Source organism: Leiobunum rupestre, chromosome 3 (assembly GCF_980474605.1).
Source record: "Leiobunum rupestre chromosome 3, qqLeiRupe1.1.hap1, whole genome shotgun sequence".
NCBI lineage: Eukaryota > Metazoa > Arthropoda > Arachnida > Opiliones > Sclerosomatidae > Leiobunum > Leiobunum rupestre.
In genome coordinates, this window is record NC_143386.1 from 52,233,807 (window position 1) to 52,252,237 (window position 18,431).

The following is an 18,431-nucleotide window of genomic DNA, read 5'->3' on the forward strand; positions in this document are numbered from 1 at the left end:
AGAAGGCTATAAAATTCAAAATTATAGTTTCTGAACAAGACCTAAAAGAGCCGCTTGATATGCGGTATCAAACAATGCATTTCCAGTAATTATTTAAGCGTTAATTCTGTTTAATAGTTATTGCAATAACTACCGTTAGGAATCGAGGTATGGATTCCTGCAGTCGTATTTTTATCACTGGCCAACCTCGCCCTTATAGTTGCATCCAGAAGACATCGTCGCGTACTCAGTTACACTCTCTTCTATATGTACAACAAACAACCACAAACACTAGCGAACGACTAGGCGCTATTTATCTCAATGTACAAAACGATATTGTAATAGATAAGCAGGTAAGTGAACTAACAGCCATATGTAAGTTAATATTTAATATATTTATGTTAATAAAAATTTCAATCGAAGCTAGGAAAATAGGCAAAAACCGTACCTTCTGTAAAATAATAAGTTATAGTTATCCCTTTGCTGATTCAGCATTATAGTTTTGTTATTTCTACAAACTGTAGCATTTTTGAAAGTTTGGATAACGATGAACTTATGGTGAAAAGATTAAATAAATCTCGATCATGAGGGGGATTTCGAACAATTCTTAAAAATGTCTCTTTAAAGTCATTCTCCCTATGTATAAATAAATACAGTTTTGCGTAGAATTACACAATTTTTTCTGGATGGGGTACCCTAAGTAATGCGGTGGTTTTCAACCTTTATTTTTCGCGGAACCCTTCGTTATCAAAAACAAAATCCGCATAACCCCTGAAATTTTATGAATTAAATAATATCCCGGGGTCGGTGGGTAAAGCCCCCATTATTTGGAAAACCAAATCGCCTCAGATTTCAAATATATGATTTTTTGTTTAAACAATTATTATTTATAATAATAATATTTATAGTTTTTTATAATCAAAAGTGCAGAATTATCAATTTATTAATCAAAACAACACAAATATGAAGTAGAATAGGCTAGATTATATATGTTTTATTTGCGTATTAAACCTTTTTATGTTTTTTTAAATGTTTCCGCGGAACCTCTAGATCCATCTCGCGGAACCCTAGGTTGAAAACAACTGCCCTAATGTTGGGTGGGAAAGAGTTGTAAATTTTTTCATCTTCCAAACAGAATTTACCAAATTGGGCATTTATTAACATATCCAGCTAGTTCAGTTTTAATAGAAAAAAAACTAATAATGTAGTCTCATTTACATTATTACATGCCAAACATTGAATAACCGCTATTTTAGTTAGAATAACAGAGAACAACTCTTTTATATAAGTGTTTGCACCTAGAACTAGAAGCCTGAGTGAAGCCTCATATTAAATGTGTATTTCTTTGAACAGGATCGCTCATTTGTCTATACCACACGTGTCCAAATAACGATCACGGCTTCCAAAATGTTAATCTCGAAAAATAATACTATAATACACCGGACCATATCGACATTTAAAGCGTGGATCTTTTAAATTGAAAATTTTGACTCGTTCAATATAACCCTTTTTAAAATTTAAAAATAACATTTATATTTAAGTAAGACTGAATCATCAAGTATTCTTTGGTTATTTTAAAACTTCAAATTATCTTTTAAAACAGCTGCAGAAATTAGTAGTTCCATGTTTAAATAATACGGTTTTCAACTTTTCAACGAGCATTGTCTTTGATTGGAAATAGGTAGTTTTACGCAAATGACTCATACTTGAATCACCCAGCTTAAGCCATATTAAGGAGATGATTAATTTGAATGTCGTAAAGACCGATAAATTCGCTGATAAAAAAACAAAAAAAATCAACGGCGAACTTGCGAAGGAGTGATAACGCTTTATATTTATAGATTAACTCAATCAACGACCAGCGTCTTTGCAATTCGAACTGAGAAAGATCTTTCCGTCTCGTCTGTTCCATTTGCTTTATCAATGGCGGATTTATTCAGCGGCACCGATCACTCGGCAGTCTACGCCAAGTACAGACCAACCACTCCTCAAGTACTGGTGGACAGGATATTGGCCTATCTGAAGCAGAAGCATAGCGGGCCCTTGAAAGCCGCCTTGGACGTAGGATGCGGCACTGGTCAGAGCACGAGGATACTGGCCCCGAATTTCGAAAAAGTGACCGGAACTGACGTCAGCGAGAGTCAGATTGAGCAAGCCAAGGTAACGCCCGGAAACCCGAACAATGTTGATTTCGCGGTGTCACCAGCCGAGTCTCTGGATTTCAAAGACAATTCCTTGCAACTAGTCACGGCCAGTACTGCTTACCATTATTTCGATCAGAAAAGCTTCTTGGAATCCACTAAAAGAGTTTTGGAAGCCAATGGAGTTTTGGCCGTTTACTGCTGCGAAGTTCTCATTCTGAAAGGTATAATCTATTTTTTTTTCATTGCGACACTAGACGAAAGGTTTACAGTTAACTTTTCAAACTATTCGCTAATTACACGATACCGAAATGATTGGTAGAGCTGCAGTATATTTGCGACGTTTGGTGTTACGCTTTGTAATCAAAAGGATGGGTACCGATTTACCGAACTTAAATATTTGTATCTAAGCCTTGGTAAAAAAACGGAGGTTTTTCAAAACTTGGAAAAACAAAAGCGTTTGTGTGGCCAACACGTCATGAAAATATTTTCTTCATTCACACTTAGCAACTTGGTGTGTGGGTAAATCAACGACTTTAAGACTGCACTACTTTACAGCCTTTATGAAGAGATTGATGACGAAAATTTCCCGAAGTAGACGCTTATTAGCAGAACCATGTTAGAAATTTTCCGGGCCCTAGGCGAAGTCTTCTAACCGGGCTGCAATGTAGAATTTTTTTTTAAACCACTTACGAATCAGGGTCCTAGGTTAATGCGTATATTGCCTAGTTAGTAATGTGCTCCTCCTTGTTTATTGTCGATTCTCTGTTATAGGAAACACGGATGAAGAAACAGCAAATCTGAAGAAGATAATTTTGGATTTGTTCGAAATGGAGATGTCGAAGTACGGCGACGGAAGAGGAGGTTACAAGCAACAGAGGTACGAAGGCGTCATTCTGCCCTTCGAAGACTTCGTAGACGAAGTAGATTGTCGTGCCCATTCAGATGCTGTTCCAGGATTACATGGCCTATATCACCACTTGGTCGGGCTATCAGAAGATGGCCAAAGTTGAAGGGGAAAAGTTCGCCAAAGAGCTCTTGCAGCAAGTGGAAGATGATGTTCTTACAGTTCTGAAAGTTGATAAAAAGGACGCCGTAAATCTAAAAGTTACCATCCCATTGAGATATGTGCTTCTCATGGGTAGAAAGTAACACTACGAACATAAATTAGTCATATTCATAAAGAACTGATAGTATATATTTGGGTTATTATAGATGAGTGTTTTGTTATGAAAAACTGAAAAACATTTGGATAATGCGAAAAATATCTGGATATAAATATCTTTTTTATTTAAAAGGGTATTGTGATGGTTCAAAAATTTAAATTACTTATAATAATAATAGCTTTTATTTTCTAAGAAAATATAACTACTTTTTCAATTTATAGGATTATACGGAACATAAAATTTTGTTATAAGATTTCAGCTTAAAATACGTAATAATATATACAAATATTTAAGAAATAAAAATGTATTCAAAGATGATACCAAAACGAGCATAGATGGTGCTGCTTTGCCAACATTCAATTGTCGACGATAGTAGGAAACCAAAAGAGGGCGTAGTATTATAAATTGTAACCGAAAACTTACTCTATTTCGGAAACATATACTAACTAAAACTTACAGGATACTATAGGACATTTCAAGAAACTACAGAAATTTGTAGGAAAGATTTAAAAATAAATATTTTTATAGGAATTATAGGACCGCTGGGTTCCCTGCAATTTAGTTTACGTTTTATAGAGGCAAATAGACTAATTCTAAGCAAAAAGTGACTCCTCAATGCTTGGTCTTGGTGGTGAAAAAGTATTCTCAGTACCGTTAATGAGGAGCAATTGATTTTTGTACTATTACTTGTCGACTGGAATGAGGAAACTAGGTTTGGAAAAACCGGCTTTAATTTCAAATGCTGGTTAAATACATTAATTTAAACTAATACTATTCTTTCGGTTTCCCCTTTCCACTAAAACTTGTAAAGGTAACGGTAATAGTAAATGTAGGGAGCGGTTGGCTCATGTTGCATGAAAGTCTTGCCACCATTCCCCTACGCATTGTAACCCAGCCTACGGACTTAAAGACATAATAAGTCGGGCCTGGGGCGGTGCCTTAGTTTATTATTATTATTAGCTACTGTAAATTCTAATTAACTGTATAGAGTGTTGTCGTCTGATACGATTTTGAAAACTTGTAACGTCACATGTGTAGTGATAATAGTGGCCGCCATGACAGTTACCGTGTTTTATCAATAGGCAAATTACAATGGTGACGTCGCAGGGTTTCAGACGACAACACTCTATATACCCATGAACCCTTAACTGGCAATGAAATTGAAGTAAAAAATATCAAAATTATCGAGTAGTTTAAACAAAACACAAGTTTTCTTTTTGAAAATATTCAATTTTCCTCTTCTGTTAAAAATACCAAAACTCTTTTGATTTTTATGATAAAAACAAGTGGTTTAAACCAGCCAATCCTGGTGGAAACGTCTTACAAGCATACAGTCTGGGTGATATTTTAAGACGATTTTCTCTTTGAGAACTTCAGGATTCATCTGTAACGAAATTAAAACGAAAATTGGAAAACGCGTTATTTATGGGGCTGAAAATATTCAGAATGTAGGTTTTAAATGTAATTAAATTTTTTGTTATGGTTTTTCCTAAAATATTGAAATACAGAAAGTAACACACCTAAAAGGTTAACGGAAGAAACACATGAAAATTGCATTTGAATAATAGGTCGTGAGTTCGCGACCAACATTTTAAAATATTTCTTACATTTACTATAAAAGTTAAATTTAAAAATACCTTTTTTCGTTGGTTTTTTTGCGCTTTTGGCTGTTACGAAGATTGAAATGGTAGAGGTTTTTTATTATATCGTATAATAATCGAATTACCTCCGTTAAATTGACCCGAATTTTGTTTGTACTGTAACGAAACTCCAACCTTGATGGTTAGGTAGGTCAGTTCTATCGCTACACAATAACCTTGAGGCCTAAAATTACCATAGACTTAGTTGCTAAATCAGAACGAACGCACTTTCGGTAATACAAATGTTGAATACATAAAGGCACTACGGACCAAATCTCCATATTCATATGGTAAAGCTCTTAAGAGAAGTTGCTGGCTCCAACCAAAGATAATATAGAACTCGGTACCCTAGATTCGAATTCTGAAAGCTTCTATTTCGATAACTTTTCCCGTTATTAAATTCAATATAACTCGGCTCGTATCGGAGCTCAATTATTGTTTCTTTCAATAGGCCTAGTAATGTTGTTTAATATACTTAAGAACCTATCAGTTCTACCTTGCGAGAATATAAATATATCGGGAAAACTAAATGACCCCGATTTTATAAGACCTTCTATTTCGAACTTTTCCAGTTATTAAAATCAATATAACTCGTCTCGTATCGGAGCTCACCGGCCAATTATAGGTCTATTAATGTTGTTTAACATACTAAAGAATTATAATGTTCTACCTGGCGAGAGTTAAAATATATCGGTAAAAACGAGCTACCCCGAGCGTATTATATTTCATCGTTTTTGGTAAGTTTTCCCTTTATTAAAAGTGTCAGTTGAAAATAAAATTAATTCGACTATTTTCGAGATATAACGGGTTAAATGATCCTTGTCTTAACCAATTGTTCAAATTGACAAATTCTGGTAAATATTGGTTTGTTTTTAAAAATGCGCGCGTCGTAAATCAGAGAAATTCAATTGTATTATCGCGCCATCTGTTTTCATTTTGAATATATTAATATAGTCTAACCATTTTTTCGTCTTTCTGACTCCTACGTTAGCCCAAAAATGTTTTTCGTTGAAAATGATTTCGGAGAATAGACGGCGGCTGGCTAAATATATCCGAAATTTGTTTTCCCAGAGAAGCGTTTCGACAAAAGTAGGACTCATGCTGAACCAAAAAGGAATTTATGGACTAGACTACATAAATTATTAAACATTAACCAGAAAAATTACTAGAACGTTGCATTTTCGCGTCGGATAAATTTATGCAACATAATAATTGTTAATAACAATGTTAATTTATTGAGAGGAATTATAATATTGTGTTATTGTTAGAGACTCATCTAAGGAGTTTAAGTCTTTATAATTTGTTTATCGTATATTTTTAAAAGGCTTTCAATATTTAACCCGGAGTCTAAGAAATTTCCGTGTAAATATTTAACTCATCCCATCACTTCTTCATGCTAAAAGTGTTATAGTTATTTCTGGATCTTAACCTGGCGGCTGTTCGCGCTTCTTTTCACCGCCACTTCAATCTGGAAGTGGTATAGCTCCAAGCTCTATATATATCTCCCCCCCCCCGTACCCTCTTTTGCCTTCGCCCGTTTCTCTCTACTCCGTATCCTTTTTTGCCTTCACCTTGCAGCATTTATCCGTTTCGAACATTTACAGCATAAAATTACACTATCTGACAGCGCAACATGAATTTCCCATAGAACTCGCCCATATGAGAAATAAGCTCAAAAATGTTATGCTTAAAATAACCTAAATAATTAACGGACTTAGGACCATAATTTTAGTAAGTTCGTGAAAAATATACCCAATACGGCATAAATTAGGGTTCCGTTAGTGAAAGTTAGCATCTGAAAATAATTAGGGTCCTCAATCACCGTTTCGAATTAATAACCCTTCTTCTCCGTTGATACGTAATTTGCCGGTGGCGAATCGACAGGGTCGTCCTCTGACGGTGAGGATGGTACCCATTCGCTATCCGATTGTTCAGAGACCTTATCGGACGAAACCCACTGTCCCTATCTAGAAATATTTACTGACGGCTCCAAGACCCCAGACGCAGTGGGCTTCGCATTTGTGCTTTTTCACGACGGCACGGAACTTTTATTCAAACAATTCGTTTTACCTACGTACGCTACAATATTCCAAGCTGAACTGACCGCTATCAAGGAAGCGGTACAATGGACATATGATGAAAACATCGACGATGAAATTACAATATTCACTGACAGTTTATCATCAATCATGGCTTTAAAAAACCATACCAACACCGATCCGATCGTATCTCACTTACAACAAGCACTGTTCGAGCAACCTAACATTGAAATCTTCTGGACAAAGGCTCACTGCGGCACTACGGGCAACGAGAGGGCGGATATCTTGGCAAAAGGAGCTGGCTCGTCTTCAACTTCCAAATCATTAGACATTGGCCGTACTCGTCAGGCTATCAAATCGGACCTGCGGCAAATATCGATGTCGACATGGCAAACATCATGGACTTCCTCTGAAAAAGGCCGTCACACTCACACATTCGTGCCAACAGTTTCTTTGGAAACCAAAGGAATCGATTACTACACCGCACAAATCTTAACTGGACATGGAAAATTTCCGCACTATTTGTTCAATCTTGGCCATCTTGATAACGGCGGCTGTGGTTGCGGTGCTGATATAGCTGACGCGAAACACTATATATGGGCCTGCCCATTCACGGAGGGCTTCGTGGATCGTGCAAAATACCTAGACCAAGCTAATGAACTTTGGAATGATAAAGACTCTTATAAACAAATTTCGGCCCTCATGCGACTCATCCTGGAACACTTCGAAACTTTTCGCCTTTAACTTAATTGAATTTTATTTAATTAATTTGGAAAAAAAAATAAATAAAAAAATATATATAAAAAAAAAAATAAAAAAAAAATAAAAAAAAAGAAATATATATACAAAAAAAAATAATAAATATAATAAGATAAAAATAAAAAAAAAAAAATAAAAAAAAATACTTACCATAGATCTTCATCGGACGTGTAATCTACCACAATTACGGATTCTCCTGCCATCGGGGGGAAAAAAAAAAAAAAAAAAAAACAATAACTTACCACATATATTCATCGGACGTATAACTCCCACAATTACGGATTCTCACACCATCGGAAAAGAAAGAAAAAAAAAAAAATCTATACTCACCACATTTATTCGTCGGATGCGTTAAGTTCCTCAAGTACGGCCTCTCTCCTCACCTAAGAAAAAAAAAATATATATATATATATATATATAGTTAAAAACAGCTACTCTTTGTACGCGTCTCTTTATAATCTTAAAAAAAAAAAGCAACCTCACACACATGTACTCATTGTATGCTTGTATGCGTTTATTTTAATTAAGGCCTCTTTCATCATCTGTAAAAGGTTAATCATATATTTGTCATAATAAATTTTCCGGCGGTCGTGGGCGGCTTTCTGCCTGTGCTTCGCCTCTCGTGTCTTCTTGCAGAGTCTGACCTCTCGGGGTCCTCTCTCTTCGCTGGTTTTGCTCTGGTGCTTTCTCTTGACTGTGGTTTTGCTAGACTTATTCTATCTTTTTTCCATTTTACACACTCTCCTTTTATACTTATCTTTAACCCCTGTTATGTACTAGATTACGATGCAGGGGTATACAAAAACACTAACGAATGTCCCTATCTAGTGGTGTGATGGGGTCACTGGAGCCTGTGGGGGGCTCCATACCCGGCTCTCAAGGTCATGTGATCGGGGCGCTGGGTCACTGGAACCTCATGGGTGTTCCACACTCGTCATTCTGTGACCTACTAAGGAGGGTAGTTTGCAGTGGACGAGGAAGTCACTCTAGTCCTCAGCTGTGCGAGGGTGGGTCTCGGGCAGCCCATGGTGTCGCCTTTTGTTGAGCCGTGATGAGGGCGTTTGTTTGCTATATGTGAGGCGGTCAAAATGGCTGTCTCACTGGCCGAACGTTGTTTCGCAAAGCGCACTTTTGTCCGGGGCTGGTTGTTTTAGGTGGCCGCTGTAGTGCTTAAGGCGGAGCAGCGGGGTACAAATACATATACTTATGTAGTAATCTAGCTATTGGGTAGCGTGCTGTGGGGTGGCGGGCCTCCGTATGAGGGCACGGCGGTCCTGTTTCCCGGCCTTTTGGAGTCCCACCGGGATCTCCGGTGCCAGCTGTGCCGGGTTACTTGTACTGCTGTGTGCCCGTCGTTCCCCTCTGGGAGCTCACTCCAAAGGGCTTGGCTCTCTACCTTCGTAGGTGGGGTGCCGGCTGGAGTTGCTATAGCATCCACTCTCTATCCCACAGCTGTGCGCGAAGTGGGGGCTGGTCGAACCATTGCTGCACCTTCTGCTGGGATGAGTGGCTTAAGTCGAGGGTGCGACCATCAGTAGTAGGGTTCTACTACCCATGCTGGCTTTGTCACTTGTCCAGGCTTGTGGACGCTGGCGTAGGGAATTCTGATGAGACCACCTGTGTAGTAGGCTTTTTGATTCGCTTGGAGCACCGGTATATAAATTTCTGACCACCTGTAGTATTCTAGGACGAAATGAGTATGCACATCGTCACTCTTTCCAAAATTCCCTCATGAGCTAGGGAAAATTGGCAATGGGCATTAATTTTGCTCCTTTGATCAAACTTAGCAACATGTTTCAATTTGAAAAAAATCTGTCAAAAGCCAAATCCCATAGAAAAAGTGCGATGTCCTTAAAAAAACGATAATTTAAAAATAACAATAAACTTAAAAAAATTATAAATTGAATAACCATAAATTTAAAAAAATTATAAATTGAATAACCATAAATTTAAAAAATAATAAAATGAAATTAACCATAAATTCCAAAAACTAATAAATTAAAAATAACAATAAATTCAAAAAACTAATAAATTGAAAATAACATTAATTAAAAAAAACTAATAAATTGAAAATAACATAAATTAAAAAAACAAATAAATTGAAAATAACAAATTAAAAAACAAATAAATTGAAATAATATAAATTTAAAAAAAATAATAAATTAAAAAAAATTAATTAAAAAAATTAAAAAATATCCGATTCAAATTAAATATATATCGATTTTATATACAGAGTGATTTCTTTGGCTTTTGGTCGAAAAGTTTTTTTTTAAACTATAATCGCTAGAATATTGAAATTTTTTATGATTCGTTATTCATGTCAGTGGACACTGTTTACTGAAAACTCATCGATTTCTGAAAATATTTTCACAATTTTCAAAATATTTTTTTAATAACTAAGTGCTAGATCAAATTTGTCAATGAGCAAATTGTAGAAAACCATTGAAAAAAGACAAATATTTCACCGAAAATCACGACTTGAAAAATTTGACAAGTTGGGCCAGCCGAAATACACTTTTAATAGTTGATTTTATAAAAGAGGAGGAGCTTATCTAGAAAATGTTGCCTTCTACGTCATGCATTGTAAAATTTGGTAGCTACCGAAAGCGCTTAGAATTTCTTAGTCTAAGCCCCGTTTTTTAATTCCGTCGTTTTCTGTTTTCAGTGTTATTTGTTGTTCGGCGTTAGATTTTTCATATATTATAATAATTCAAGTTGGTAATTTGTTTGATTAAGAGAGTAGCTTATTATAAGTAGGTTTTTATTGGTCTTTTTAAGACCCATATAACTTTTTTGCCCGTAACAACTATAAGCCTTGGCCTGGTAAGTTTATTTTGTGACTTGTGTATGCTTTTTTTTATTTAAGGTATGTTGTCTTAGATTGATTATTTTTTTTGTTAAACACAACATGGTTGGACGATATTGCTGTGTGCCCAGCTGTAGTTCATCTACTTTAAAAATCCTGGGGTAAATTTTATTCCGTTCCCTATAGACGAAGATCAACGAAACAAGTGGATTCGAATAATAATGTGTTGTACAAATGAAAATTGCACTCCTTCAAAGAAACGACCCTGGTCTACACCGGTACCAAAGAAAGCCATTGGATTACGTTATCAGACAGTTTGTGGATTTCATTTCCAAATGGATGGGCGCCAAAAAAAATGATAATTTTCTGACATACTTTGGAAATCCCACGGATGCGAATACATTTCTTACAGCCCAGGAAGTGGAGATTAGCCAAAAAGCTGATGAACTGGTCAGTAATTTGGAGGAGCCTACCTTGGAAAATTTTGAAAAAACCTATCTGGAAGATATACATAGTGGAGGTAAAACATCGTGCTATCTGAGAGCCAAAGTCACGCTAGTTGAAATAAGTAATTTTTTAAATAAACTCTAAATAAGAGTTCGTCATTGTCGTAATGTATAAAGCATATTAAATTGTCTAAAATAGAAGTTTTTAGACTAGCTTGACTTTGCTCTTGGTTATCGAGTGTTGATAATATTTACGTAATTTTGAAGTTCAAATATTTGTCTATTTTATAGATCATAGTTATTGCTTTCCAACTCACAAATCATTGATCAATATTATCGAAGATCATAGAAATGAAATATTCAATCTCCAGAAAATAGTAGAAGATATGGAACCATTGAAGAAAACCTGTGTTGATTTAACTAAAGAGAATTAATACTTAAGAGCAGAAGTGTTAAGTCATAAAGAGAAAATTAAACAAATGACGTCTGTCCACATTGACAATAGCAAGTTAAAAAATTCTAATACTACTTTAAAGCTTCAAATTATAACAAACTTACGAAAATTAACCTCCTACAAAGAAGGGTTGACCGCTTACAAAGAAATGTTAAAGACTCGAACCGTTTTTCTCTTAAGAAAGTGTCTAATTCATCCTCCATGATAAAATTTTACACGGGCTGTGAAAACCTTGAAGGGTTCAATGACCTTTTTGAATATATCGAACCAGATTTGAAAACTTGTCAACTATATAATGGGTCAAAAGGCTATAAAAGGAATTTTGAAAGAAATAACAATAATAATAAAGGTCGGCCAATGATGCTATCATTTAAAGACCAGTTATTTCTGGTACTTTGCCGCATAAAAGTGGGTCTTTTGGAAGAAGATCTAGCTTACTGTTTTGGGATTTCACTGTCAACCATTTGTAATCTATGTATTACGTGGTTTGATTTATTATGCCACAGGTTATCAAATCTGCAATTTTGGCCTTCTCGCGCAGTTGTTAATGAATATATTCCAGAAGAGTTTAAGTTGAAATTTCCTAAAACTAGGGTTGTTATAGACGCTTCAGAACTTTTTATACAAAAACCCGCTGACTTTAAAGCACAAAGTGACACTTGGTCAACTTATAAAACACACAATACGGCTAAAGGGTTGATAGGCATTACACCGAATGGTTTCATTAGCTTTGTATCCGATTTAGTTCCTGGTAGGATTATAAAGAATTGACGGAAGAATGTGGGATACTTGATCTTTTAGATCCGTCGGATAGCCCTGCAAACCTAGGGGTCGTAACGGGGGATAAACGCTCACGCATGCGCAAACAGCTGTTGGGGGCCAAGTTACCAGACGATGGTTTGTAATTGTGCGGGAATTTAATGCGGTTTGATAACGCTGCGTGACCATTTAAGTTTAATCGTGTATATTTATGTTATATCAACATAGTTTTTACTTAAATAAATGTAAATGTATCGTTGTCGTGATATTTTGAACTGTTTTCTAAAAGGAAACTAACAGAATTTCCCAGAAGAAGCGATTATAACTAAGCCTTGGAGATATGCCATCTCGCTGTGTAGTGGATTGCAAAAGTCACTCTACCTATGGTGATAGTAATATTAAATTTCATCGAATTCCAGTAAAACGGCGAAAAATGTGGCCAAGACTATTTAATCGCACGTATAGAGTGGAAAGCTGCACGGGATGATAAAGTTTGCAGCAGGCATTTTGTTAGTGGGTATCCAGGGTGGGAACCATCGGATGTTGACTGAGTACCAACACTTTTTATGAAACCTATTATAAATAAAGTTACCCATAAAAATGCTGTATCTGAAAACAGTGTAGAGAACGATTCTTTTGAAATAATTAACCCATCTGATGCAAACTTGAGCAGTAAGGGCTTAGAGCGCTCACGAGAAAGTAGATATGAAAATCGGATCAAAATTAAGGTATGCTTTTACATCTCTAAATTATTGACTCGAACTAATTATTAATGTAATATTTTATAGAGAAAATTGGAAAAAGAGTTATTTGATAGAAATTGGGAAAATTTATCTCTTCAATCATCACTTTCATTTCATGACTATGTTGGAGACAACCAGTTTCAACCTGTATTTATTGAAAATAATGAAAAATCCTTTCGAAGTAATTTTTAAGTTGTTTCCGTTAAATATCAATAATCTCACTTCTTTATTTTGGTTAGGCTTTGGCTTACAAACCATGACTGATCCTCATGTGGAAGAAAATGTTAAACTGAAGCAAGAAATACAGGAGTTGAATAATATCAATGGGTTAATTATTTCAAAAGAATCGTTCTCTACACTGTTTTCAGATACAGCATTTTTATGGGTAACTTTATTTATAATAGGTTTCATAAAAAGTGTTGGTACTCAGTCAACATCCGATGGTTCCCACCCTGGATACCCACTAACAAAATGCCTGCTGCAAACTTTATCATCCCGTGCAGCTTTCCACTCTATACGTACGATTAAATAGTCTTTGCCACAATTTTCGCCATTTTACTGGAATTCGATGAAATTTAATATTACTATCACCATAGGTAGAGTGACTTTTGCAACCCACTACACAGCGAGATGGCATATCTCCAAGGCTAAGTTATAATCGCTTCTTCTGGGAAATTCTGTTAGTTTCCTTTTAGAAAACAGTTCAAAATATCACGACAACGATACATTTACATTTATTTAAGTAAAAACTATGTTGATATAACATAAATATACACGATTAAACTTAAATGGTCACGCAGCGTTATCAAACCGCATTAAATTGCCGCACAATAACAAACCATCGTCTGGTAACTTGGCCCCCAAAGCCATACTGCGCAGGCGTGCATAAAATTACGAGAAGGGCTATTCCTCATTGAGGATTTACTAAAGCAAAAGGGAGTATCACTCAATATGCCCCCATTCTTAAATTGAAATCCACAGTTGTCCTTACAAGATTAAAAAGATGCGCATGAAATAGCTAGCCTACGTATTCACGTAGAGAGGGTCATAAGAATTCTGAAAAAATACCATCTTTTAAATACCGTATTTCCAAACTCTATGAATAACCAGCTAAATAAAGTTTGGAAAATATGTGCGTATTTGGTCAACGTTTGTAATGAACCACTTCTAGACATTAAAAAATGAATGAACAAGGTTTATAAAATCTAAACTTTATTTTTAATTAAAAATTTGTACTTGAAATGTGTTAAAATCTCACTTTTTTCAATCTCACGTTTTTAAGTTTAAAGATCTTTTTCTAAATATGGCTGACCGTAATCTGCATAAAAGGTCAGAAGTTTAGGAACTAATTTAATATCACAAAAAGCTTTGTCGTACAAAATACTTTCAAAAAAAGGTTGACTATTTCCGCAATCAACTAAAAGATCACACTAGGTCAGACCTGTCAAAGCTAACTGACCTTGAATTTGATAAAAGAAGTTATGGTTTCGATCCAAGGCTAATTTTCCATTTTCATCTTTTTTCAAAAATTTACAAGTTGTTTCTTTATTTTCCACAGCTTCGTCAATACCAATAACCAATTCTTTGCATTTAGCCAACGTTTTTATTTCAAGTAGACCAAAACCTTCATTTTCCTGATGAACTAGTCTATCCGGCGTGGCCCCGAACATAGGAACGGTTGGATTGACGCATAAGCCAACTGAGAAAGTTGTTACGTTCTTGCGTAGCTGCTTATATTTTTTGGTCGCGACGCTTTAATTTGAAGACCTTCTTGAACATATTTGTTCATGGATAGATCCGCGCCATTGAATATAGTTTTGAGAAAAGCATCATTCTCTTCTTTCCTACGTTTACAAATTAGGCCAAATTTAGATGCCGTTATGCGGGCTTTCCTTTCGGTTTTCCAAAGTGACAGTTGGATTGTTCCCGTGTGTCTTTTTCCAGGTTTATAGCCGCATCAAATACCAGTTTGAGGGTCTCGTTAGTTAGAGATAGAGTTCTGAGTAAAAGAGGTTTAATACTTCCATCAATTTCCAATAATGCTAAAGGTAGAGAGATCTGTCTAATTTGTTTCTCAGTTGACTCAGCCACAACAGCAGAAGTCGGGTCTGGTACATTATCAGTCACAGTTAATGAGCGAATGGCTAAACGGAAATCCTTTTATTCTTGTATTCTGCATAACATAGTTATCTTTTTCCCCATTTTAAACCTCTCAACCGTTGTTTTGATCCTCTCCTGCATTTGTTGCACATCGCTCTCAGTACCAAGGTTCTGTAGTGAGCAGAATTCTATTTGGTTTTTTATTCTGTCCTGAAGAGCTTTACTACATTTTCCTGGAGTGTGGCGGATAAACTCTAATTCATTAAAAGTTCTCTTTACTAAAGCTTTCTGATTAGTTGGTGCACTCCACGTTCTTGCCTTTTGCGTGCAAGTTTGGTAATCGAGTAAAAATTGTTTACCCTGCCATTTACAATCTAGAATATACCACAGGACCGCCCCAACATGTTTGCAGGCACCACCCTCACCTGCCTTGCATCCACACCTAGCAGATTCCACCATACCGGTCAAAGTGTTTAATGATATGGCAACATTGTACTTCGAGTTCAGCGAAAATGATCCTTCTACTCTACTTTGGGTGATACTAAAAAGAATCTTTAGAATCTCTAGAATACCGTAACCCTAAAACTAAAAAGAATTTTAGAATCTTAGAATCCTTAGAATACAGTATGTTTGCTACTAACATAGTTAAGAGAGTACTATTTGACAAAATATACAACTTCACATATCAAAGATAATAACTTTACACACGTCACTCGAAACGCTTAAAATAAGACCAATTATCTAATATTGTACATATTAGAATCTATGTTTTTTTAGATATAGAATCCTATACAATGACAAGATATTTTAATTCAACCAAAAAATCCTCCAGAATCCAGTATAAAAATTTATCACCCGCAAACTAATCTTGATATTTTATTTAATTCTAAATGTTTTTCTTCTAGAATCCTCTGTAAAACCCAATTCCCTGTAGAGTAAACTTTATATTTTATTTAATTCTAAATCTTTTTCTTCGAGAATCCACTGTAATAACCTACTATATGTATAGTAAACATGATATTTTATTTAATTCTAAATAATATGCATCTAGAATCCACTGTAATAACCTATTATATGAACAGTAAACATGACGTTTTATTTAATTCTAAATAATTTTCATCTAGAATCCACTGTAATAACCTATTATATGTACAGTAAACATGACATTTTATTTAATTCTAAATAATTTGCATCTAGAATTCACTATACTAACATAATATCTGTAAAGATAAGATGATATTTTATTTTATTCTTAATAATTTTCATCTATAATCCACTGTAATAACCTATTATATATACAGTAAACAGGATATTTTATTTTATTCTAAATAATTTGCATCTAGAATCTACTATAATAGCAAAGTATCTGTAAAGTAAAGATGATATTTTATTTAATTCTAAATAATTTTCATCTAGAATCCACTATAATAACCTATTCCCTGTACAGTAAACTTAATATTTTATTTTATTCTAAATAATTTTATTCTAGAATCCACTGTAATAACCTATTATATGTACAGTAAACAAGACATTTTATTTAATTCTAAATAATTTGCATCTAGAATCCACTATAATAGCAAAGTATCTGTAAAGTAAAGATGATATTTTATTTAATTCTAAATAATTTTCATCTAGAATCCACTATAATAACCTATTCCCTGTACAGTAAACTTAATATTTTATTTTATTCTAAATAATTTTATTCTAGAATCCACTGTAATAACCTACTATATGTACAGTAAACAGGACATTTTATTTAATTCTAAATAATTTGCATCTAGAATCCACTGTAATAACCTACTATATATACAGTAAACATGAAGTTTTAATTAATTCTAAATAATTTGCATCTAGAATTCACTATAATAGCAAAGTATCTGTAAACTAAAGATGATATTTTATTTTATTCTAAATATTTTTCTCTACAAATAACGCCATGTCAATATGTTTTTGATATTTAAAGTTTTTTGTTGGAATCAGTTACAGTAGAATTACTTTATTCTGTAATTAATAGTAACTTGAATCATCAAGCTCCATTTATTTCAAAAAGGATATCAAACATCACACCAAGCTGGCTAACGCCAGATATAAATCGTAATATGCATCTGAGAAATGCGTACCTAAGAAAGAGCCGGAAGAATGCTGTTTTTAAAAATCAATATCAACGACTCAGAAACAAAGTAAATTACCTAATTGAATAAGATAAAAATAAATCGCTACAGTCAAGAATTGAAGGTTCAAAGCTGGGCAGTAGTAGCACGTGGAAAACTTTAAACCACCACCTTTAACCCCCTGTGGAGAGAATATCGCATATTAGAATCGGTGACAAAATAATTTATGAATTTCAATACATTGCAGTGGAATTGAATAAATATTCCAGTAACTTCAATATTACAGCCTTGAATACTATTAGTGACCTGCCGACTCAACTGTTTAAATTTCGGGATTCATTCAATGTGTTCATTTCACGATATTTTTTAAATGATGTTTTTCTATCGATATCGTGTTGTTTTAAAGTAATAAAATCAGGAAAGGAGTGTTTTAAATTTGGGGACAGAACCATAAACTTGGTTTTCTTTTTATTCAGATTTAAATTCTGATTTGAAAGTTTTGTTTTGAGATTTTTTATATCCAATTCCATATTATATATTAAGTCCGAAATACTGTTTGAGGCAGTCATTAGCGAACTGTCATCTGCATATTCGTGTGCTGTTCTATTCACCAGACAGGTATGAATATCGGCTGTATATATATTAAATAATATGGGCCCCAGTACACTTCCCTGGGGTACCCCGCTGTAAATAGGTAGTGGAGGTGATGTATAACCGTCAATAACAACAGATTGACTTCTGTGTGTGAGCTACGATGTAAACCATTTATTTTCAGTATTCTTTACGCCATAGCATTCCAGAATTTGAAGTAGTATTTGGTGACTAACGGAATCAAAAGCCTTTGACATATCCACGAACACCAAAACAACGATCTTCCGATCTTTTAACTTATTAATAATTGATTCAAAAAGGTCTGTCGTACATGTTAAAGTTGAATGGCCGCTCCTGTAGCCACATTGTTTTAGGTATAGAATATCATCTTCTATGGCATACTGATATAACTGGTCATATGCTATTCTCTCAAGAGTTTTCGATAGACAAGCCAAAACTGAAATTAACCTGAATTAGCTTAATTCTTGAGCGGTATTGCTTGCTTTTGCCTTTTTCCATTCTGTGGGGAAAACACCGGAAAAGAAAGATAGGTTTATGATATATGTTAATATTGGAGCTATGATGTGTGCTAAAGCGTGAATTAGGGCAGGATTTAGATTATCTATCCCAGTTGATTTTTTTGGAATGATTTCAGACAGATGCTAGGTAACGAATTTCTCGTTAAAGTCCCGAAATT

General features: G+C 34.7%; 1 protein-coding gene across 1 annotated transcript; it reads left to right on the forward strand.

The window, feature by feature from the left end:
- Nucleotides 1-255: 255 nt before the first annotated feature.
- On the forward strand, nucleotides 256-4,733 carry LOC149952557 (putative methyltransferase DDB_G0268948). The gene is made up of 3 exons (XM_090170201.1): nucleotides 256-332; nucleotides 1,821-2,344; nucleotides 2,895-4,733. The coding sequence occupies exons 2-3, from the start codon at nucleotides 1,903-1,905 to the stop codon at nucleotides 3,131-3,133; spliced, it is 681 nt and encodes a 226-aa protein (XP_090026327.1). The 5' UTR covers nucleotides 256-332; nucleotides 1,821-1,902; the 3' UTR covers nucleotides 3,134-4,733.
- Nucleotides 4,734-18,431: the final 13,698 nt, after the last annotated feature.

Bases quoted from the DNA above. Each gene is read 5' to 3' on its own strand.
- LOC149952557 (XM_090170201.1), top strand. From the start codon at position 1,903: ATGGCGGATTTATTCAGCGGCACCGATCACTCGGCAGTCTACGCCAAG. The intron at 2,345-2,894 runs GTATAATCTATT...TCTCTGTTATAG, and splicing joins CGAAGTTCTCATTCTGAAAG to GAAACACGGATGAAGAAACA.